The following is a 24,769-nucleotide window of genomic DNA, read 5'->3' on the forward strand; positions in this document are numbered from 1 at the left end:
GAGTGTGACGGGCCATTAAAAAAAATTATGTGTTTATGCTTACTGACTTTAAAATTCACAAAATTGTTTTGGTTTGCCAACAAACAAACTTTCTGCATATTTTTTTTCTTTTTGATGCAATTTTTTTTCACATCGAATCCTCTGAAATTTGTTTGTCTATCTATAGAAATTTAAAAAATTAGGGTCATTCTTCTTCGAAAACTCTATCAACCAAAATTTAGAATAATTTACTTAAAGTTTCAGAGCTTATGAATTGAAAAAAAAACATCAACACGGTCTAGTAACGATATCCCCCGTACAAAGCTAAAAATAGACCAGCGTTTCAAATGGATTCGCACTGCGAGACTACTCTATCGACTTTATGAAATCTAATTGGAATTCAAAACAAACCAATCAGACTTGGGACAGATGTCAAAACATTATCAAAGTATCTTTTCTACGGTTATGTTTTGTCGCAAAATTTTCTGTTGTGATGTTATTTTTCATACATATTCAAGTATTTGATGAAGGAAAATGGTAGAAATGTAAGTAATTTCTAAGTTTTATGAGTTTTGAGACAAAATTTAAATGAATTCTTAGTACAATTTTGAATGTAGATTACGTTAAACTAACATTAAATGTAGGGTTTTGAAGTATAAACATTAATATTCAACAATTTCAAACAAGAATTTTATTCAGAAATGAGCATTGTGTTAGGGGGAAGTCGTCTATGGCCGGACATCGCCTATGGCCGGACAACATAGATTTTTCGAAAACACAATATCCTAATAATGTTTCAACACCATGAAAATAAAGTAAATTGTAGCCTGATATGGTGTTAGAAATATGGTAATCCAATCTGAAAAGATAAACCAATGATAGGCATCCAAAGTTTTTGCCTAATAGTACGGAAAGGATCGCTTAAACTTTGCATTTGTATTGTGGTAAGTTTTTTCGGCTTGTAAAATTTGAACTGAACATGAACGACATCATTGATTGGTTATCTTTCGACTACAGTAGATATAAGATAATAAAACGGAAGTTCAAACGAAATACATATAAGGAAAATTTAAAAAAAATGCGATTTGTCTATGACCGGACACCAAGTTGTTGTCTATGACCGGACAAGAAAATATTAAAAATTTTAAATGATTTCAACTTGAAACTTTCATTTTTTTCATCTCTATAGCACCCTCAAATGGTTTGCAGAAGATAAGGATTCAATACGAAACTATTTTGGTCCTCTGAGAAACTTAAGATTTTGCTGTCCGGTCATAGACAATTTTTCTCTAGTTTTTTCGAAACAAATGTATCATTCTGGTTTATCAAGAAAACTTTTATGACTGGCTTCATAGATCGTTGTTCAGTATTAGAAAACACATACTCACAAGACCTGTGCATGTGATTTCAGTCATTTTGCTACGTATTTGTGCCATTGGTGACAATTTTGGTGAAGTAATTCGTAGTGTCCGGCCATAGACAACACTTTTGGAAATGAGAGAAAACTAACATGAAATGATTTCTTTTACCACATGAATATGTTGTAATTTTTTTTTTATCTAATATAGTTAAGTGATCATAATATGGATACTCTTCAAATCAGTAGAGGAACCAATATTTACAAAAATCAAGTTTTGAAGTTACTGCTTAAAAACCTTAAGTGTCCGGTAGTAGACGACTTCCCCTTATATTATTTTTTTTTAATCATAGGTTTGTTTATTAAGGCATTTTACTTATAAAGTTTCATTTTGCCGAGTGTATCACTTTATTAATCTATGTTAAAAGAATGGGGAGCCGTAATAGTCGCGGCGACTCAACTGTTAGTTGTATACTAATTTGGGGAAGGGAAGAGGAGCATTTAGGGTTCACTATTGAAAACGTTTTTCCATCTGGGCTCGGTGGTGGCTTCCTGTGAGCATTGTGTTATAATTAATTCTAAAATCAATACTCCGTAACTCAGATTAACACCAGCAAATAAAATATTCCAATTTTTTGTTTATTCATATAGAACGACAATTCTTACAAAATAAAAGTAATTTAAAAAGAATCAATTTCAAACAAACGTATGCGGAAGAAAACAGTCAAAAAATTTTTTTTAACCATCAGATATATTTTTAAACTTTAGGTTCTATGGAACGATTCATCCAATAGGATGAAAATCCCCGAAAAAAAAAATCATCCCTAGGTTATTTTATTTGAAAAAAAGCTCAATTATTGTTTTTTCCACGAATTAAAAATTAAATCTGTTATAAAAGAGCCTTCATTTTCTTATGTATTCTAAACAAGAATAGGGAAAGCAAAAATAAACAAAAAAAAAAGAAATCAACCCGTTCCTATCGGAACTGACAGACATGAACGAAATAGTGTTCTAAAAATAGAAGCTCTTCTTTACCGACAAAAACAAATCTTATTTGAAGCCACTCTTCCTCATCGATTCCAACTGGTCATGGGATTTTTTTTTTCGAAGCCTTTTCATTACCTTCCAAGAATAGTTTCGGATCAAAATCACAACACCAACGAAAAAACTTTCAATTCAACTGCATGGAGAAAGTTTATTTTATACTTTTTTCATGAATATTTCGGTTTGTCTTCTCTTCATCTTCCTAACTTTGCACAACTCGGTGTATTCCGTTCCCTATTTTTGTTGCTATCTTTCGTCTGTTGTGAAGCAGCAAATTGATGCTAATTCTTGTGTTTTACTTTTTTTTTTATTAATTTAAATCATTACCTTTCAATATCAATACTAGAGCTGTTAATATCAATATATAATAGTATATAGCATTTAAGAAAAGTATTCAAGTAGTAGTGTTCGATTTTCATTTTAAATGTTATGTGCTGTTGTTCGATTAGTTTATATAGGTTTGTTGTTGTAAAAGTATTCACGCGATGTGGTTACCATTTTTTCTGACTATATTATAACTCTATCATTTCGCGCTAGCATTTACATCTTCCCTTAGTTTGCTCTTTTACAATTCTTGAATTGAAAAATAACTCAAACAATCGTTTCCAAGTTTCATTCACGCTGAATGTTGAATATCCGATCTTAACCAGTTAATATAATATTTACAAATAAGAATCAAGACAGATTTTACAAGCTTTGTCGATGCTTTTTGGCAAACGGTTAATATCGAATTTGTATGATCTGTATGTAGTTTTGATCTTCAAAACGCGTGGAATCAAATAACTTTGTGATAATATCTCAAAATATCTACATAAGAATGAGGAAATTAATACAGAGGAAAAGTATTGATTCTACTAATTGTGTATGTGTGAAATCAGAGCAGTTAGTCTGCTATTTATGGCTCTGATGGACTTGGAAGTATCATTTATGGAACCAGACCTATGATTAGTCTTGAGAAAATGGGGACAATGGACTAGAGGGAAAGTGTTTTCTGTAATGAGAGAACTTATGTAATTGTAAGATTTTTGCAATCTACTTCTAATCTTGATTTATTGAGTTTAAGTTGGTAGATTGAAAATCAATCGAAAATCGATTGTATAAATATGAAAGTATTATCTGGCTATCTGTTGCTTAACTATTTATAGTGTTGACGAAAAATTATTGTCACTTCTTTCTGCCATGTCAACCGTTGTTCACAATTTTCTTTTGTGTTTTTCTTCGAAAGGAAAAAAAAAACTAAAACCGTCTTAAACAAGAAAAATCAACAAATTTTGTTCATCAAAACAACTAAAAGATAAAGAGATTTTTTGTCAAAACATTTTGATATTGGTAGAGAAAAAAAAAATAAAACGAATCACCGATCCTATCTATTAAAAGTATAACGTCATGTTCCATGTGATGTTACCAGATTGTTGAAATGTTTCATTTTTTTTTGTGATCTGTGCTAAAAATTTACACTCATTGTTCTATTTACAATTATCAAACATAGTTCTTAACAAAACAAAACGACTTAAAAGTCTTGTTGAACGAAACAAAACAAACGATTTTTACACCTCTGCTAAAGGATTTTCTAAATCGAGTCACTCGCACACGCCCACGCTGTCGAAAATTTTGCTCGCCCTTATAAAAAATAATGCTTTTTCAATAACTGCATTTTTGTATAGCGGCAATTTTTTTCAAGCAATATACATACTTTCTATCAACTTTTCCCTATCAATATCGTTGGCTTTTGATTTTTCTTTGTAGTAAAATTATTCCAAAAGGAAGCAAATCGAGTTGATGGAAATATTTGCCATTTTTCTGTTATGGTTCTCACGAGAAAAAGTTGCGATACATTACCCTACACTGCGACGAGATATACATTTATAGCACTAAAATATGTCATTGTTTTCATGTAGATTTGCAATACTTTTGTGATGTTTGTTTCTGAGTATTCTCAATTAACGTCTTACCAATGTTGTGTTTGTAGACCAAATGTTTTCTGTAGTTCATTAGAGTCGCAATTATCTATCGAGCATATTTTCACCAATTTCGACTTTTTCTGTTTTCTTGATTAGTGATAAGAGTTTGCAATTGCATATATCTATCGAGCACGTAGTTTTTTTTTAAATTTTTACTTATCAATAACTTTCAGTTGGTTATAACAATAGCATGTATCTGTTCTTTTCTTTTAATTATTCGCATGTGTTAGATTTCCAATACTGAGAAAAATGGCTAGAGCTTTAGTAAAGTAGAAATTGGTCATCGCTATCATTTCTTTGCCTGATTTTCATAACACATATTTGACCACGCATAATTTCAAAAAGCACGTGTAAGTTAAAAAACTGTAAATTTTATCTTCCATTTCGTCTGAAATTCGTCTGCACACTATTTATAGACTTTGCTGACTTTGCTCCCGGAATTGATTGTTCGCCTACGACTGGCTTTGAGAGCGTGATTCAAACATTGCGGCCACATCTTTAATGGAAATCTGCGGGGAGTAAAGATCTCGGCTGAAAGAAGAATTGTTAAATAAAAGTATGTTAAAAGTTCATCGAATAGTCGGTTAAAGGTTAGAAATCATTGAAGTCAATTTAGTAGAAGTAAAGTCAAATAATGTACAAAGTGAACAAATTTACTAAGCAATGGCAAAATGGAATATTGCATTTCAGAATGAATGTTAGTGAAAATAATTTATATTTTGAAATTGTTAACTGAGATGGAATGCATGAAAATGTAAAGAAATTTGATGTTTTTTTTCTTACGTGCACCTTTGTTTTATTTTTTGGCCACATCGTGACATTCTTCCCTTAGTTTTATCTCTGTTTCATGTTAATGTGGCAAGGTTCTGAATTTCTAATCAGACGAAAATAATGTAGCTAAAAATAACTTTGTCGATAATGCAGTGCTACGAGAAGAATTAACCATTCGTACATAATTGTACTAAAATTTCCTTTTGTACTAAAAGTGTTCACTCAACATTGTAGGCAAGGTTGTACGCAACATACAATGCATTTCCACTCAGATTTGTCAACATAATGAAAAATGCTCAAAAAATTTTGAAAAAATTCAAATTTTCATTCTTTTTCAACTGAATTGTTAATCAAAACTCGAAAGATCTTAAACAAAATAAGAACAATTGCTTAGTTGCCCTTCAGTTCAAATATGCAAATGCAGAACTCGGAACTTGATTTTTTTTTGTAATTAAATTAAATTTTCTTTATTCGAAACGGCTCACACCTTGAGACAAAAGGCAGAAACACAATACAGCGTCGGTCGTCGCGTCACGTCAGCGGTCAACGCTGTCGATAAGTACTAAAACGCGGACGCTGAATGTCTCTTGACGCTGAATTGTGATGCAAAAATCGTCGGGTGCGTCGCGTCCGCGTTTTAGTACTTATCGACAGCGTTGACCGCTGACGTGACGCGACGACCGACGCTGTATGTATTGTGTTTAGGCAGCCACACAATACCGCGTCGTCCGTCGCGTAACGTCAGCTGTCAACGCCGTCGTTGTGTACTAAAACGCTGACGCGACGCACTCTACAATTTTCGCACCACAATATAGCGTCCACTGACAGGGCTGACAGGGAAATATTGAGAGAAAACTCGCAAACTCCAACGCAAAATGTTTCATTTATTTTTATTTAAAAAAACGGGAACATACAAATCAAGTTAATATTTCTAAAAAACGCTTTATATGTAATTTCATCATTATCATTATAATGTTAAAAATAAATTTCAATGACGTTTTTCAACAAATGTGTATCATCGAAGAGATAAAATGACGATGATATGATTTTTGAATCTGTTTGTGTCAATCTTTGACGAAAAATATCAAATACGATTAGTTCAAACCCATGCTGACGCGCTTAAATTTTGATATTTTTCAAAACCAAAACGTCGACGCTCGAAAACGCTGCCGTTTAGAACAAGTTTTGCGTTTTAGTACAATGCCTTCGCTGGCGCGACGCACCATTGTGGCGACTCAAACGGAAAATGGCATCCTCAAAATTAAATGTCAACGCGACGCGACGATCGACGCTGTATTGTGTGGCAGCCTTTTCTGCCTAAACTCGTTTCATATGTTGGAACAAGATGTCTTGGAATATTTGAACATAGTTTTTGAAATATTCAATGAAAAATAAGTAATTTTTTCAGATGATCGAATATTTAAAGACATGAAACAAACTCTGAACAGATAAATTATCTTTGCCTAGAAAACATAGATTCAAAACTAGTTAAATAATGATTTTTGAAAATTGTATGATGATGATCACAAGCTCTGAGAAGCGTGCTGTGTGTGCATATTGGCAGCTTCATTAGAAAAAAAGGCAACGATTTTAAGTGAAAAGTGAAATGAAAGGATTTATAAAGAATACCTTCGGTGCCATGTTCACGAATGTGCATGTTTCCTATCTCTAAAAACGTGATGATTTTCAGGTGAGTGGTCAAGAAGGGGTTTATCAAACACTGTACACTATTTACACCATCATTTGGAAAAACAGGGGATGCTAGAAGGACACAAAGGAAAAAAAACTATACTCACTGTGCACCGGAGCCGGAACCATTTCGCACAAAACTCTTATTGTTGGCACCACCACCACCAACGACTGCGCCACTGCTGGCGTTTTCCCTTTCTCGACCGGATACTACCGAGGCATCGTTACTACTTCCGCTGCCACTGCTACTAGTACGCTGTTTGTCAAATTTTTGACGAGTTTTCAGCTCGAATTTACTATCACACACCTGTGAGATGCTGGCATCTTGGGCCGAGGTATGACGCGGTGGAGAAGACGACGGAAGACAGTCGTTTTGATTCTTTTCGTCACTAATGCGCCGAGTTCGTCCGGTGACGGCAACGGTTGTGAGCGAAACGGCCGTCGTTAACGGGTTTGGCATTGGGTTATCTAGGCTACTGTATTGATGGTGCTGTTGCTGATGGTCTGACAACTCTACTCGAGATTTGGATCGGAATCGAAGTGAGTCGAACTTTTTACCCGGATCAACTACAATCTGATCTTGGTCTTTGAAATCTCTAAGCTCCGATTTTGATTTCGATTTAAGTTTGGCATAATCGCTAGTTCGATCGCCTTTAAATGATTCGGAGCGATATTTTTCGCTGAGTTGATGGCGTCGTTCTTCTTTGATTTTTTCGATTCGACTTCGGTCCAATTTGCAGCTTCCAAGCATTTTCAGACTGCTCACGCTGGTTATGCTATTGCGGTCTTCATCGTTCTGCAGTTGCTGTTTGAGAAAAGCTTCCTTGCGAGACATGGGTATTTGACCGGCAGGGACCGCTGTCGGAGACCGCGGGTCATAATTGTACTGGACCAGGGAAATGCGATTCTCGGTGGTGGGAGTTATTCGAACGTTATACGCCCGAGCTTCTTTGGTATCTTCGATCTTAGTGGACAGATCTAGTTTGAGTTCGGTAGGTGATATTTTCTGTTGCTGTTGTTGCTGTTTGAGACAACAATCGTGAACTGGAGTAACGGGAGTACCTCGATCGTTACGATTCTCAATTCCGTCTCCAATGAGCGATGGAAGTTTTTTCGGTGGATTTAGGCTCTTTGGTCTGGTGAAATCTAGCGACTTACGTCGATTAGGGTTGTTCTCATTGAGAATGTTGTCGATTTCCGGGATCTGTTGAATACTTTTGTTGAAGTTTTCCAACTTTCGCGCGCTACCAAACTCTCGCACGAATGCATTTTCGTCCAAGCTCCTAGTAATGTTCGTTAGATTGTGATAATCTTTAGCAGATTTATTACGTATAGTTACAACCGGACCAGCACTGCCTCGATTGTTGTTCAGCTTGGACTGTTGGTGGAAATCAAATGGAGGACTACTTTCAACTGGACTTGTCTCAAATTTGGTAGCTAATGCTTTAACATTAACATTCGTACTAGCTTTAATTTCGATTTTCGGTGGAATTTCGATACGATATTCCATTTCATTGTCTAAATCGCTACGATCCGCACAGAATGAGGAGAACTCATCGTCCGTTGTTGTGGACTTTAGCGTCGAACACGCAACAGGATTGATCGGTCCCGGAATCATGTTTTCGTACACCGGAACGAATGGTTTCTTGCGCAGTTCGACATTTTCGTAAAGTGAAACGTCCGCATTGTCGAATTCGAGACTATCGTCATTCACATCCGACATCGGGACGTCGTCACTTTCCTCCTCACTCTTGCTGGTCATAACGAAGTCAACCTTCTCCTTCAACACCTCCGAGTGAGACGAATCGGTTCCGATCCGCGAATCTCGCTTATTATTATTAATACCGTCCGTATTTTCATCCTCGTCCTCTTCCTCATCATCTTCATCTTCCTTAATTTTAAGTTTGATTTTTCCTTCGCCATTCAGCGACTCTACAACTGGCATGCGAACCTCTTCTTCGTTTATCGATAAGTCTACCAAATTTGAGCCCATTTCTCTATTCCCGTCCCGATGTTGTTGTTCCTGCTGCTGTTGCTGTTCTTCACCGTCTCCCAACAAACAGTTCACTTCGGAAACTGCGTTTCGGTAAAACTTGACCTGTTCATAGACCATAGTTTCATCGAAGTTTGTCTCCAGTAACCGTTTGGCAACATCTTGGGAACCATTCGCTTCTAACGGAGTCACCATAACATTCTCGTAAATGCTTCGCCGTTCACGTTGGTATTCTTCTTCTTCCAGCAGCTCTTCTCCAGATTGCGGCTTCTTCTCATGTGCCACCATAACTACCTGATCCAGTTTCTTGGCCGTCGGTGAAGTCGGGGTTATTGAGCCAGCTGAATTTGTCGGCGATCTAAATATACTATCATCCTGTTCCTTTCGCACTGGTGACCTAACGTTGTACGTTATGTTTATGGTAGCCTTAATGGGTGTTCCTGGTTTGTTGGGAACCACCTTGGATGCAAACGTTGCCAGTTCGCTTGGTGATAGTTCCGGATTCAGATTCTGATAGCAATACTCACTTGGAGTCATCGATTGACTAGTCGTAGTGTTTGTCGTGTTGGTGGTATTCGTAGTGTCCGAGGCGAAATTCGATGGTGTATTCGGGGAAGAAGTTTTCTTCGTAGCCGAATGTTGAACAGAATTCAACTTAGAACCAGCCTCACTCAGGTCAAGCGAAAGCTCCCGTTTCAGTGCCTTCATGTCCCGCTTTTCCGGGCACAAATCTTCTTTGGTTTGCTCTAATGGTTGGTGATGTAGCTGTTGACCCAACATACTGGAAACGTCCATTTCGTAGACAGGAGTGTTCAGCTGACTGCTGTTGTCCGAGCTTGTAGTTGATCCCACCAAGAGTGAATAACACGGACTCTGCACCGGCGATTGAGGTGTCATAACGCTTAGTTTGCTACGTTGGGTATCACTTTTGCGAATAACGTTCTCGGAACAACTCCTCGGCACCACCTGTAAATCGTCGCTCGCTCCTTCATCATTGGCACCGGTTGCCGATCCAGCTAGCAATTCATTTCCGGTATTGTTGCTATTGGGTTGGTAGTAACTGTAACGGCCCGGGTGTTTAGGTGGTTTCGGCGCCTGGCTGGACAGAATAAAACTGTGACGGAAAAAAGGGGAAAATAGAGTGAAAACTAAATAGCGAGAGGAACGAAAGACGATCGCAAGAAGTCAAACCTGGACTGGACAGTTCAGTAAAAGTTTGGTGACAGAATGAGGGCCCAGGTAAAGTTTTAATTTGTGTTTTGAAAAACCTAACAACGTTCTAATCAACTAGTTTGGTCATAATTAAAACTTCAAAATTATTAACTTTTATGAAAAAATGTGATAAGCGAGTAAAACTCATGTTTCCATAAACTTCATTTGGTTTCAACTTGTATTAAATTTGACTTCCTGCCATCGACGGTTTTAATTTTTTTCGAATGAAAGGCGACACATGCAAGATTGGAAACAATACTAATCTAACACAACGAAAAATACTTGAACGAGGGAATTTTGACAGGAAAAATGTGAAATCGTTGAAAACTTTATACTACAAACGGTTGTTCAAGGGATCTCTCCCTAAAAAGTTACCTCTCATACAGCGAAGTACCACCGATTTTTTGCGATTGTCCCAGTTGCTGCGGCCCTTCGGTACCACTGATAGGGTCCTTCTGTACGCTTCCATTTGCCTCTTTGCTTTTGGCATTGGTACCGGGATAACTGAATCGTGTTTCCTTGATGGGAGATTCATACTTGACATAACTGTACTGGGGTCCAGGGTAGGAGTTTCTGATTCCAATGAGTTCATTCTCGCCATCTGAATCCTCCTGTAGCGGGGGTCGGTGCACTTGAGCACTGGTAAAAATGGTACTGCTGTTCAGAGAAGTTTCACCGCCGGACACGTTATGCTCCGGAGTGTTACAATCTATGAACTGAATATCGCTGAGTTGATCTTCCAATTTGTACCGTTTGCACTGACTTTCGTCGGGATTCAGTAATCCGGTTTCTGCCGAAGCTACCATCCACTGCTGCTGCTGCTTGTTACCCTCAGTAGGGCTTTGTATGTTTAACCTGGGTTGCTTTTTGGGACTGGGATTTACACTGTTGCCTCCACTGGTATATTCTTCAGGCCGGGCTCGAAGCGTTCGTCGAATAGACTAAAAATGAAAAAAGGATAATAACATTTTTTTTATCAACATTTAAGATAGAAGTTTGTTACCTCCTTCGCCACCTTTGGACTGCTGACTAAACTTTCACTCTCGGAGAATATACGCATTTCCGGTTCCTCCCGGTCGAAGTTTAAACCGAGCTCGGAAAGTTCCCGACTGGGACAGGTTACGACTCCTGTTCCTCGCAGAGGAGATTGAAGCAGATCGAAGTAGGAATCGTGCGAAACTGACCGACTGTGGCCGGCAGTCCGCAAACTGTCCACTGAATTGGATCGTGCACATGAATCAATCGTCCGCGCCTTTCCGTCGTATAGATCAACACCTGAAATGAGAAATAAGCAAAAGTGTTCAATTGCTTTTCGAACCGATCATTAACGATCATACTCTTGGTCATTTTATCAAGCAGCAATCCACTGGTGCTCTCCTTGACGGCACCACCATTCTGATCCATGACCACTGCCCCTCGACTGTTACCGCCGGATCGCTCTTCGATAGTTATGGTTCGGCCACCGTTCGTCACTATCGTCGTCGGTGCATCCTTGGAGGTAGGCGTCGTCGCCGGGCTGTACTCTTTCATGTCGTGGTTGCTGTTCGATTGTCGGGGTTGACGAGTGAAGATCGATTTCCAAGAGGAGTGAGATTTGCGTTTGTTCCAACTTCTGAGAAAATAAAGACAAAATAATGTTAGATTAATCCAAGATTAAAAAAATATTCAAAATGTATTTACCTGGGTACCGGTAGCACCGTGTGGTATTTATCCGGCAGGCTGGAGGGACCACCTCCGACCTCGATGTAGGACCCAATGTGCGTCGATGGATTGGTGATGTTGATGGGGATGCTCTTTTCGCAGGTTTCCATGCAATTCCTGCGAATACGAGCTTCTTCTAGGCTCAGCAGTTTGGCACCACCCACACTTAGACTTTTGGGACGTTCCATCGAGAGTGATAGTTCCTGTTCCCCGCCGTGGTTCTGGATACTGTTACTATCGCTCAACGACGTAGGTTGCGATTCCTGATAGTGGCTACCAAAGTCGTCTGCATTGTCGTCGAAAATCTGTTCACAGTTGCTGATCAGATATTCGGTAACCACAGCTTGGACACCGACACCTCGAAGAGCAGCCACACCTCCGGATTCTAGTGCCGGAGATCTGAGGAGATTGGGGGCCCATACTATGGCAATGTTCCGTTCAGTCATTCCTGTCCGAGCAGAGTGTCGAGCAATCTTGAACAAATGTGTTGCCAGATACTTTAGCGTTCGATAATGAGGAGGAGGCAGTTTTTGTACGGTCTGTCTGATCAATCGCAGCTTCAGATCTGTGGGAGCATCTAATCGAGTTTGGATAGCATCTACAAAGTGGTCGTACAATTGATACGTACAAAGAGGGTTTGGCAGTTCTCGGAAGTACATCTTAAGTAAGGAACTAACGGCATGTATGTCCTGTTTGATTTCCGGATGGGTAAGATCCGGGATTCGCTCTTCGTCGAAGGCACGTCTAAGTTTCTGTATATTGGAGGTTATACCGGACAATCGATAAATTCCATCCACAATGCCGTACTCTTCGATAAACTCAGCGCAACACTTCAGAACCATTGGAATGTCTTGTCCACTGTTGAGTAAATGCTCGCCCAAATCACAGGAGAACACACGCTCCCTATAAATTCCACTTTGCTTCAGTCTTCTTCTGGAAGGCCTTGATAGGATGAAACTGCGGAAGAAGGCAATCAGTTTACCATGTTTCCTGAGGACTGGCTTCGTCGGCGATACATCGAGCGATCCAACCAGAGGGGCCGGAAAAGGCATATGACGGGGAACTTTATCACCGATGGTGGCCACACAGCTCTGCGGGAAGAACCCAACTTCGTATTGATTCTTCTGGAGATGACTTTTCTTGCCACGCCACCAGATCGATTCCGCTGGACTTGGCATATCGATGACCGATATCATATCTCCAACTTCAATTGAAATCTCGTCACATGCCTGGGCCACATATCGCCTGACTCCATAGGCCGCACCAACAGCAGGAGTATTAATGCTTTTCATCGTTTCCTCATCAGCTACCGGAAGTCTGCGACCTTTGTTATCAATTTGCATCCAAGTCAATACCGGACCGCAAGTCATCGCATCCGAAGCGATCATCGATAACCGAGTGAGGTAATTGCCGACGATCGTTTCCAGGTCTTCCTCGCTTTTATCCAGCACGTCCATCTCTTTCAAGTCCTCCAACTCGCTGACCCTTCGATCGTACACACATCGGTGAAGCATCTCATCCAAGAAGCGCATATTGTCAAATGATCGCTTGATCATGAACGAATCCGACCGGCCGGCGTTGACGCGCACGATGAACCAGCAGTTGTTCTTGGTCCCATTTCCGCCACCGGCAGCCGTCTGGGAACTAGAAAGATCAGTACTGGCCAGCAGCGAGCCAAGCTGGGACTCATTCTTTTCGTCGGCCACCAACCGGACGGACAATCGGCCCAGCTGGACTCGCTCGTAGTGGAAGTGGGCACACTCTTCTAGCTTCGGAAAACGACAGGACTGCAAGAGGGAAAACGAAACAGGAAAGAAAGCGGTGTGACGGTTACTAAGAGGTTGGAGCTGTGCCATGGTCAATGCTTGATTTAAGAAGGTATTCCTACTGCTAATCGCCTGATTCTATGGGTATACCAAATTCTATTGTAGTAATGATCTACATATGAAATGATTTATTTGGGGACTAAATATTCCAAAGCTTCAAGTTGAATAACACTGATTGAAACGGTCATCGAATCATTCTCTGAATTCAACCACGGTGCTTATCTTGCTTTCAAATATGTACCATTATTTCATTGACCACGTGGTGGCTTATCCATTGATGGTTATCGACTGTCCGTTTAAACAAACTTGGTATCATATATTTGATTTTATTCAGTTTTTACTTCATTTCCAAAGTTTTTACGAAGAATCGACAATACTCGATCTGTTAAAGAAAGACTTTGACCAGTTAGGTGCTTAGAATTTTTAGATTGAAAGTTCAAGTCTAGAAAAAGCCGTGATGCTGCTAGAGAGAAAAAGGTGTAAGAAGCAATCAGAGGTACCTAAATTTATCCACAATGAGCAAAACATTAAAATTCAGTTCATTGATGTCTGAGCAAAGTTTACAGAAACAACTTTTTTTAAGATAGAAAATTAAGTTATGTTAGATTTATGTACTCTTCTTGTACGATTTTTCAAGATTAGTTTATCGACGCAAAAAAACTAACTTTCAAATTTAGTTATAATTTTGTGTCATTTGTGTCATATTTGTCATTTTTGCATTTTTTGTCATTTTTGTCATTTTTGCCTTTTTTTTATTTATGTTATTTTCATCATTTTTGCACGTTTAGTGTTATATGTGTCACGTGTGTAGCTTTTGTGATTTTAGTGATTTTTGTCATTTTTATCATTTTGATGATTTTTGTCATTCTTGTTAATTTTGTTTTTTTTTTGTCATTTTTGACATTTTTGTCACTTTTGTCATTTTTGCCACTTTAAGTCATTTCAGTCATTTCAGTCATCTTAGTCATTTTTGTCATTTTTGTCATTTTTGTCATTTTTGTCATTTTTGTCATTTTTGTCATTTTTGTCATTTTTGTAATTTTTGTCATTTTTGTAATTTTTGTCATTTTTGTCATTTTTGTCATTTTTGTCATTTTTGTCATTTTTGTCATTTTTGTCATTTTTGTCATTTTTGTCATTTTTGTCATTTTTGTCATTTTTGTCATTTTTGTCATTTTTGTCATTTTTGTCATTTTTGTCATTTTTGTCATTTTTGTCATTTTTGTCATTTTTGTCATTTTTGTCATTTTTGTCATTTTTGTCATTTTTGTCATTTTTGTCATTTTTGTCATTTTTGTCATTTTTGTCATTTTTGTCATTTTTATCATTTTTGTCATTTTTGTCATTTTTGTCATTTTTGTCATTTTTGTCATTTTTGTCATTTTTGTCATTTTTGTCATTGTTGTCATTTTTGTCATTTTTGTCATTTTTTGTCATTTTTGTCATTTTTGTCATTTTTGTTATTTTTGTCATTTTTGTCATTTTTGTCATTTTGGTCATTTTTGTCGTTTTTGTCATTTTTGTAACTTTTGGCAGTTTTATCAATGCTGTCATTTTTGTCATTTTTTTTTTATTTTTGTCATTTTTCGTCATTTTTTGTCATTTTTGTCATTTTTGTCATTTTTGTCATTTTTGTAATTTTTGTAATTTTTGTAATTTTTGTAATTTTTGTAATTTTTGCCTTTTTTGTCATTTTTGCCATTTTTGTTATTTTTGCCATTTTTGTCATTTTTGTCATATTTGTCATTTTTGTAATTTTTGTAATTTTTGTAATTTTTGTAATTTTTGTAATTTTTGTCATTTTTATCATTTTTGTCATTTTTGTCATTTTTGTCATTTTTGTCATTTTTATAATTTTTGTCATTTTTGTCATTTTTGTTATTTTTGTCATTTTTGTCATTTTTGTCATTTTTGTCATTTTTGTCATTTTTGTCATTTTTGTCATTTTTGTCATTTTTGCCATTTTTGTCATTTTTGTCATTTTTGGCATTTTTGGCATTTTTGACATTTTTGTCATTTTTGTCATTTTGGTCATTTTGGTCATTTTTGTCATTTTTGTCATTTTCGTCATTCTTGCTATTTTTTAATTTTTGTCATTGCTGCCTTTTTTTGTCATTTTTGTCATTTGTGTCATTTTTGTCATTTTGTTTTTTTTTTTTTTGTCATTTTGGTTATTTTGGTCATTTTTGTCATTTTGGTAATTTTGGTCATTTTGGTTATTTTGGTCATTTTGATCATTTTGGTCATTTTGGTCATTTTGGTCATTTTGGTCATTTTGGTCATTTTGGTCATTTTTGTCATTTTGGTCATTTTGGTCATTTTTGTCAATATTTTTCATTTTTGTCATTTTTGTCTTTTTTGTCATTTTTGTCATTTTGGTTATTTCGGTCATTTTTGTCATTTTGGTCATTTTTGTCAATTTGTCATTTTCGTTGTTTTTGTCTTTTTGTCGTTTTTGTCATTTTTCATAATTTATATTTTTGTTATTTATGTCATTTTTGTAATTTTTGTATTTTTTTTAATTTTTGTAATCTATGTCATTTTTGTCATTTCGTCATTTTTGTCATTTTTGTCATTTCTTATGTTTGCCTTTTTTGTCATTTTTGTGATTTTTGTAATTTTTATAATTGTTGCCTTTTTTGCACTTACGTCGTTTTTTGTAATTTTTGACATTTTTTTTTTTCATTTTTGATATTGTTTTTCATTTTCGTCACTATTGTAATTTTTGACATTTTTTTTTTTCATTTTTGTCATTTGTGTTATTTGTGTTTTTGTACCATTTTGTCATTTGTGCCATTTGAATATTTTGTCCTTTTTATCATCTTTATCTATTGTCATTTTTACCTTTTTTTTCAGTTTTGTCATTTGTGTGTTTTTTTCTTGTCATTTTCGTCATTTTTGTTACTTCAGTCATTTTGTAATATTTGGTATTCTTGTATTTTTTCTTCTTTTTGTCTCTTTTTTCATTTGTGATATTTTGCCAGTTGTATGTCATAATTGTTTTATTGTTATATTCGACATTTTTGTCAATTGCGTCACTTTTGTAGTTTTAGTAATTTAGTAGGTAATTTAAGTCATTTTTATCATTGATGACTTTGTCAGTTAGGTAATTTTGTTATTTTTTAAATTTTAAGCATTTCTTCAATTCTATACACTTGAGTCATTTTACCATTTTTGTCACTTTTGATATTTTTGTGTTTTTGTCACTTTTTTCCTTTTTTCATATTTTTTGCCTTTTTTCGTAGAATTTAAAATCTATATTCACTCGTTGACACATTCCCGGCCAGACAATTTCCAAATCAAATGAGGAATGAAAAACCGGTTGAATGTGAAAAAAATATGCTTCGGAAGTTTCGGCGGTTACTTTTTATGCAGATAGGATAGGGTAATTAAGTTTCCAATCTCATTTCAGCGACCGGATCCCTTCGCGAATTTATGAGTTCCATTAGCCAAACACCGATCAATCGCCTTTGCAGGGATCCAATACCTCACTAACGAATTTTTTTTCATAAAATTAAAAAAAAAAAAGAAAGTGGTTCCATGTTAGATTGCTTGGAACAGGTATCTAGATTGTTTTTTTTTCAATCGAATCTACATCGTTTATTCCTATGAAGAGTAAACGCTACTCCACCAGGGAACAGATTTCAACACAACTTGTCGCCCTCACCCGACGAAAAAGGGCGAACGAGAGCAAGTGCAGTGAATCATAATTCGATTTGCGAGTAAATTATGCACATGCCGGCCGCCATTCGTCGGGTTGCCTATGTTGGGGGGGGCTGGCTCGAAGGTTGCCACCGTTTCTATGTTCTCTACAAAATGTCAACAGGAGGACGGTGTTGTTGTGGCCATTGCAATCCATCTATGAAGGGGTTGAAAGATAGCCCGGAGGAGCATTGGCCACGAATCCAATATCAAGCATCGCAAGTATCGTAGATGGGGAAGGAAGGCTTGTTTTTTTTGCACAGTCTAATAAAAACGAGTTGCAATTGGATCGCGCTTTGCGGCAGTGCTTCTGCGAGTTGAGTGCAGCCGTGTAGTATTTTTTTCTCTTCTACCTATTTGCATTGAACTTGTTCTACACGACACGACGATGATATTAGAGAAGGCAGGAGGGTGTTGTCCAGTTTTATATTTCATGCGGCTGTAATTTTCAATGTCAATATCGAGTTTTTGCTTGATTGGAGAAGAGCGTTGTGTTTTTACTTTGTGCATACACACATCGAGATTATTGGGGTGGGTATAAAGATACAAATTGTAAGTGATTAATCCAATGTAAGTGGGCAAAGTTGATTGGTTGATATTTAAATTCTTACTTAAAAATCTTATGAATAAGAATCAATCTAAATTTTAGCAAAAAAAAAATAGATGCCAATTTTGTATGATGAATGTTTCCTAGCAGCTGATCTAAGACAATTTTTACTAGCTTTAGCTTCTCCTTCTAATCGTACTGTTAAGCCTCCTAAGTCTACCGAAATAACTTACCCCTCCCAAATTTTGGGACCGCGTCAGGTTGGCACTTTTGACATGCGTCGAATCCGTTGAGGCGTTGGAAATCTGCGACGTATTCATCACCGACGACGATCCTGCCGGTCCTCCCCCATCCGCTGAAGTCGTACTAGTGTTGAACATGTCATAGTTAATCTCCGACTCGCTGTCGCTGGTGGTGCGATTTTTCTCGGACATCAGCATCATGGCGTTTTTGGCGGCACTGTGACTGCTCATGTTGACGATGATGATTGCCGGCTTTCCTTCTTCTGCGGGATGGCGTTGCCAAAGAGTAGTAGCGGGGTCCGGGTTTTTTGAAGAATCCGTCGGTTCGACAGATTTCGTAAACTTCTTGGTACGAGACGTGGGAAAATCGATTCGAAGGGCGCGATTGGCCTACGCGACCAGGTATCGATAGAGACGCTCCCCGACGCCAGCGACGCCTCCACGCGAGTGACTACTCTTCCTCATCGTCTGGTTCAGTTCACTTGCCGGTTGAATCTGCGGAAAATATAGAAAACATAGAGACAATCCTATTAGGTTGATGTTTCAATCAGGTCCGCCATAAAGTTGGGGAAAATAAGAGTCAACATGGGGGTAAAAATCTCATCAGTTATTCAATTTTCGAAACTGACACCAAAAGCAGCACCGAGAAAGCTTCCATCATACATGAGTTTGTACTAGGAAGGCGCTGTGAGTTTGCATCCAAGTGGAAATTTCAGCTGATTGCAAATCGTCGTCGTTTTTCCATAGTCACTGAATGGCTCCGGGGGCTAATCTAACCAGAGACAAGTGGGGCTCCGGCTTGTCTAGTTTGGAAATGCATCAGCGACGACGACGATGGACGGCCAGCAACTCATCGTCCGTCCGGTGAACAGACTCGGCTCTGTCTGTTGGGATCAACACCACTTCACCGTAGCTGGACTCGATTGCACAAACAAATATAGACAAAATAGTTTCCGGCAATGTGCTTGTTTGAAGTTACAACGCGGCTATGGGGTACATTAAAGTATAATATCGTAAACCAAAATCGCAAGCTAGGTTCAGTGTTCAGTTTGACTTTAAAAAAAGGTTCGAATCTTTTCTATCTTTGACCTCTGGGAGACTTTTCGAATAAATGAAGAAGCAGTAGAAAATTTTATTTCAGATTCAAATTAACGCCAATGGTGTCGAATTGACACTAAAGTACGGAGGACCAGGGACATAATGGGCACCCTAAGGTAGACGCTTATATATTTAACCACTCGAAGCAGCGTCCACAACTGTAACATGTTCCTTACTTGCTGAGAAGTGAAAAATAGGTAATGAGGCTCAAAAACATTCAAATTATATTTGTAACCTTTTTTTAGTATTTTTCTACAACACTGTTTCTGTTTCAGCCCTATGTGATAGAAATGTGGCTAATTTTGCATCACAGCAAGCGAAAATGATCTTGAAAATGCTTTTGCATGGCAAAATTTTCGAAATGTGCCGTAAGTGACAAAATTTCTACCACTTTTTCCCAACACCAGTGAACTTGCTCTAAGTGAATTGGGGTACAACCAAGGGATTGCAATAGAGAGAGAATTCTTTGCATTTGGAATGGTTATGCTAAAAATTCCACAATTGATTCACAATTTGTCACAATTTGCAACAATTCGCACATTTTCTCTCTTTGAACACTGGGTTCTCTCATTTCAACTCAAATTTACTCATTGTCCCGCACAATTGGCAACAATTTACCACAAATGTTCTCTCTTTGTCTCTCGTATCTTCTCTCTTTATCTCAGTGCCCCGGCTCCGGAATTAGATAAGTCAATCATAGGAACTGGATGCTCACATCGTATGCATACCCAACCAGGGTTGTCAACCTTTTTTTTCAAAAATCAGGAATCTGGTGAAATAATTTTTGGTCACTCTAACATGTGTAGTGAGCCACTTGCTTGAATAATTCTACTGAGCATTTCTACCAAGCAATCGAAAGATTCCCTTTTTAAATAAGAATTAAAGGAAATCTTTCGATTGCTTTGATCAGCCACATTTTCACTTTTTCACTTCAGCATTGGTACCTAATCCAGTTCCTTACTACCCATTTTTCATCACATTCGCAAAAATCAGGCAAAAATTCAATGGCTTATCAGGTTGTCAGGCTGAGCCTCGAAAAATAAGGCAAATCCTGAAAAATCAGGCACATTGGCATCTCTGCAAGCAGGGTTGCCAACTTTTTTGTTTCCAAAAATCAGGGACTGTCGAAAAAAAAATCAGAATAGGTCAAAATAACGGAAATTTCGCTCAAAATGATGATCCTTTTTTTGGTCGTCTCTCCAAATATATGAATTATGATGATGAATGATAAATTGCCGAAATAGACAAAATTGTCAAAATTGATAACATTGACAAATTTGAAGCAACTGCAAAAATTTACAAAAATGCGATAAATGCCAAAAATTAGAAAATTGACAAAATTTGCAAAATAAAAAAAAACTGAATTAACAAATTTGAAAAAGTTAAAAAAAGATAAAATTTGAAATTGAAAAAATTGGCAAACTTTTTACAAAATTGACAAAAAAGACAAAAAAGACTTAATGATAGAACGACAAAAAATGACTGATTTAAAAAAAAATGGTCAAAATTTACAAAATTGAAAAAATTGATAAATTTGGTAAAATTTAAAAAAAAATCATAATGGACCAAACTGACAAAATTGATAAATTGGAAAAACTCGACATCGGATGACAAAAATGATAAGAATTACAAAAACGACAAAATGGGAAAAATGTTAAAATTGACAAAAAATACAAAATTGACAAATAAGGTAAAAATGACAAAACCGACAAAATTTTCAAAAATTACCAAATTAAAAAAAATTAAATATTGGCAAAAATGCAAAAGTTAACGAAATGGACAAAACTGATAAAATTAACAAAGTTGACAAAAATGAAAAATTTAGAAAAATTGACCCAATTGACAAGTTTTGCCACTTATGTCGATTTCTTCAGTTTTGTCAATTTTAGTAATTTCATCAAATTAACCAATTTTGTCATTTTGCTTATTTGCCTATTTTTTATCATTTTTGTCAATTTGGCCAATTTTGTCAATTTTGCCATTTTTTAATTATTTTAAATTTAGTTAATTTTGTTACTTTTGTCAAATTCGAAAATTTTGATATTTTTCATAATATTCATTTTTTTGACAACTTTGTTAATTTTGTCCATTTCGTCAATTTAGTCAGTTCCATAAATTTTGTCATTTATGTTTATTTTTTCAATCTGATCAGCCTGTTTTTATGCCAGTTTTGTCAATTTTGTAATTTTTATCAATTTTGTACATTTTTTAAATTTTGTTTTTTTTTAACTTTGCCAATTTTTGCTATTTGTGTCAATGTTCTTATTCTTTACAACTTTGTTAAATTTGTCAATTTCAACATTAATATTATACTTATTTAAAAAAAAATCATAGAAACGAAATCATATAGGATTTTCCAGGAACCAGCCATTCCAAAACAACTAATTGGTTTCAAATTATCTAAAAATTAAGGATTCATTTTTGGTTCATTATGGATTTACTGCGTACGAAATCTTTAATCATAATTTAATGATTCAAAATTAAGAATTGTATCATTTGTTTATTATTTTATGTCATAAGTAATAATTTACAGGCTGTAAGAAAGGCCAAGATCCAGTGCCAAGTGTATTTAATCAGGTTTTTGAATCTTTTATTTTTTTTATATTAGAACCAGAGCTGCAAATTAGCATGTCTATGTCATGCGATACTGATTTTCGGTAAGCGACATAAGCATACAACGTTATGACCAAGATAATGACAGACATCATGCTTGCTCTGACTTTTTTCTTCTTACAACCAACAACTATATTTTTTCAACTGTTGCGCAACTTAAACGTAAAATCCCTCCCAACACAGCCAGAAAATGAAATGGAGAGACGACCGTATGTGTGATGCGAGTGGAGTGCAAAAGTGTCATTCAATATTGACATTGCTACCTGACCGACATAAAATAAAAATCTGCACTTAGGGCGACAGAGGGTGTCCGTTTCACCCCACCTAAAGGTGCTCACTTGTATAATTTTGTTTGAAGCAACTAAGTCTTGAAAAAGTACCACGTTTGACCACGGACAACGTTACAAGTTACTGCTACGGGGAGCATTGCCAAAATAGAAAATCGAAGGCTGGCGTTATGAACATAACTAACTTACGAACAGTGTGGAAGAAGACTACAAATCTAAAATTACTCTATAGTTGACTTATGTTGGGGTTTTTTGACGAAGAATTACGTCTTACATCAAGACTACAGGAGTACAACTTGGACGAGTTATGCGTCACGGACCTGTTCCACTATGAAAGACATCCAATTTGAATAACTTTCTTATCACTGGTCTGTGGTAGTTTTGTTGTTGTCACCGCTTAGAGACATTCGACAGAAATTACCAAACTTCTGGCCAGCAACAGATTTGCCACGTTAGCGGTAAAGCTGTAATTAAACAACCGGTGCTGAGTAAAGCGAAATTTACACAACCACGAAGGAAATCAGGATCAGGATCGGGATTTGCTTCAGGATTTGGATCAGATGCAGGATCAACACTAGCACCAGCATCAGAATATGTATTAGGATCAGGGTCAGGATCCGGAACCGAACCAACATCGAGATTAGGATCATAATCATGTCAAGGATCATGAGCGGGGTCACGACATGAATCAGGATTAAGATTTGAATCAGGATCAGTATAATGATAAGGAAAGGTTCAAGATATGGATATCGATTAGTATCAGGGTCAGGGTCAGAGCCAGGATCAGAGTTTGGGTCAGGATCAGGTTTAACATTAGAACTAGGGTCAAGATCATGATCAGGATAAAAATAAGGATGTTAATGTTGAAATTTACCGCAAAACGATCGTGAAATTGTTCAATTCCATTGAACCTTGAACCAATCAAAAATTGAAACATTTTTTTACAAGAAATACATTGACAAATAAGAGGTTCTCGTAATTCTACAAAAACCTAATGGTCATGTGTTGTACTCAACTGTTTTTTCTTATACTAAGTACCCGAAAATTGAAATGGTCGTAATAAGTTCTAACAATATAAAAATGTTAACCTTAAAAACCAAACGCAGTCAGCCAAAATCGAGAGTAACCTCGAATTTAATTAGCGGGTTTCCATTTTCATTCGACAAGGAACAACCATTTATAGAGAAACCCGAAATCGTGGAGCTCCCAAAAATTCTTCCACGAATGGTGTCACACATCACGTGCCAGGGATTCATGCTTTTTCGGGGGCCAATTCCATTACCGTCTCTGAGCGGCGGGGCCACCATATGTACCCATATCACACGGTAAGTTAATTATAAATAAGCAATTGAAGTCCAACCGGGTGGGTTGCCAAATATAGGGCCGATAGACACAGATAGACAGATATCGGATACATCGGAGGGAGAAATCGGTTGGATAGAACTGCGTAAATTTTCAAAGATTTATGGATATGATAGCATAAATTAGCATTCGATAGGGCAACGTGACTGAACGAAGCATCGCCATCGCCATGATCCGCACGGGTGATGAATTTTATGCAAATTTGTGCTCAAAGCAAGTGCTTAATTATTCGTCGAGATGTTCACGGTAGCTGGTTTTGCAAATATATATGTACACACCTACATATGTGCAATGGATTTTCGAAGTTAGTAAATATTTGTGACAAAGTGTGATTCCTGAAAGCTGTATTTATATTCAACTTGAAATGAATCAACCATTCAATAATCGCCCTAGGCTTGGCAAGGTAGATTCCTTAGATTCTGCTATGATCAACACGTTTCCCAAGAATGGTTATTAAAAGGACAATTACATTAGTCATAGATTGAATGATTGATTAGATTTAAACCTATTAAAGGCAAATAAAAACTATTCCAAAAGCGCCAATCTTGTGCTGTACACGTGAATTTCTGCTCAAAACCGCAAATCCGCGCAAGGTAGGTACGTATTCAATAGAAAACACCTCCAATCAGTGTCGTTACCAATTTGCGGCTGAGAAATAGAACAACAACCACAACACGATCGCGACTGATCGGGAAACGTGAATCAATCGCGTCGGCGTTCGATGAATGCAGCAGCAGCAGCAGCTTGCTTGTGGCTGCTAAACTATTTGTCATATGAAAAATATTGAATCTTAGTCCGTGGTTTTGATGGGCAACAAATTGTCCTCAGGGTTAAAATTTGTTTGGCTTGTGCATCAGGGTGTCTTTTCGAGATGCATGTTTTTGTTATATAAGTCTCGTTCATAGAAGAATTATTTTGATAATAATTTCGAAATGTCTTTTGATGGAGACTGCTCGTTATAGACATTATTAGTAGTGACGCAAACAATCTGAAAATTGAGATTGATCTTCGATTCATACAGTGAGCGAAATAAGAATAGCACCACTATGTGTTTTGCTTGTAAAAATATGAATGATTGAAAATTACGAAAATTTTCTTCCACAGTTTGTTCTGAATTGCTTAACGGATAAATCAAGCATAAGTATACTTTTTTTGGACGTAGCAATTGGCGTTGAGGACCAAAATTGTGAAAAAAGGGTGCGAAATAAGAATAGCACCACTTGAGTTTTTCAACAAAAACATGATTATTTTTCAAAATTTACTGTGTAAAAGTGAATAATAATGTTTCTACGAATTATTTGAATAGATAACTGCATTTTAAGGAGTTTTCCAGAATTCCAAAGATTTTCAAAGGTTTTAAAAGGGGGTTTTAAGAGATGCTCCTT

The 24,769-nt window shown here is 36.7% G+C and overlaps 1 protein-coding gene across 2 annotated transcripts in view; it reads right to left on the minus strand.

Moving 5' to 3' along the window:
* Positions 1 to 2,527: 2,527 nt before the first annotated feature.
* Positions 2,528 to 24,769, minus strand: part of LOC129760311 (GTPase-activating protein CdGAPr) — a 47,682-nt gene continuing 25,440 nt past the window's right edge. Inside the window, exons 2-8 of one of the 2 annotated variants that reach the window (XM_055757953.1) lie at positions 18,016 to 18,519; positions 11,687 to 13,344; positions 11,344 to 11,618; positions 11,010 to 11,281; positions 10,382 to 10,947; positions 6,909 to 9,908; positions 2,528 to 4,872 (exon numbers count right to left, since the gene is read on the minus strand). In XM_055757953.1, the coding sequence (XP_055613928.1) occupies positions 4,794 to 4,872; positions 6,909 to 9,908; positions 10,382 to 10,947; positions 11,010 to 11,281; positions 11,344 to 11,618; positions 11,687 to 13,344; positions 18,016 to 18,255 (6,090 nt within the window). In that variant the 5' untranslated portion in view covers positions 18,256 to 18,519 and the 3' untranslated portion in view covers positions 2,528 to 4,793. Of the gene's footprint in view, positions 4,873 to 6,908; positions 9,909 to 10,381; positions 10,948 to 11,009; positions 11,282 to 11,343; positions 11,619 to 11,686; positions 13,495 to 18,015; positions 18,520 to 24,769 lie in introns of both variants that reach the window. The other variant, XM_055757952.1, reaches the window with a different exon arrangement.

The sequence above is a fragment of the Uranotaenia lowii genome, unplaced genomic scaffold (genome assembly GCF_029784155.1).
Source record: "Uranotaenia lowii strain MFRU-FL unplaced genomic scaffold, ASM2978415v1 HiC_scaffold_57, whole genome shotgun sequence".
Taxonomy (NCBI): domain Eukaryota; kingdom Metazoa; phylum Arthropoda; class Insecta; order Diptera; family Culicidae; genus Uranotaenia; species Uranotaenia lowii.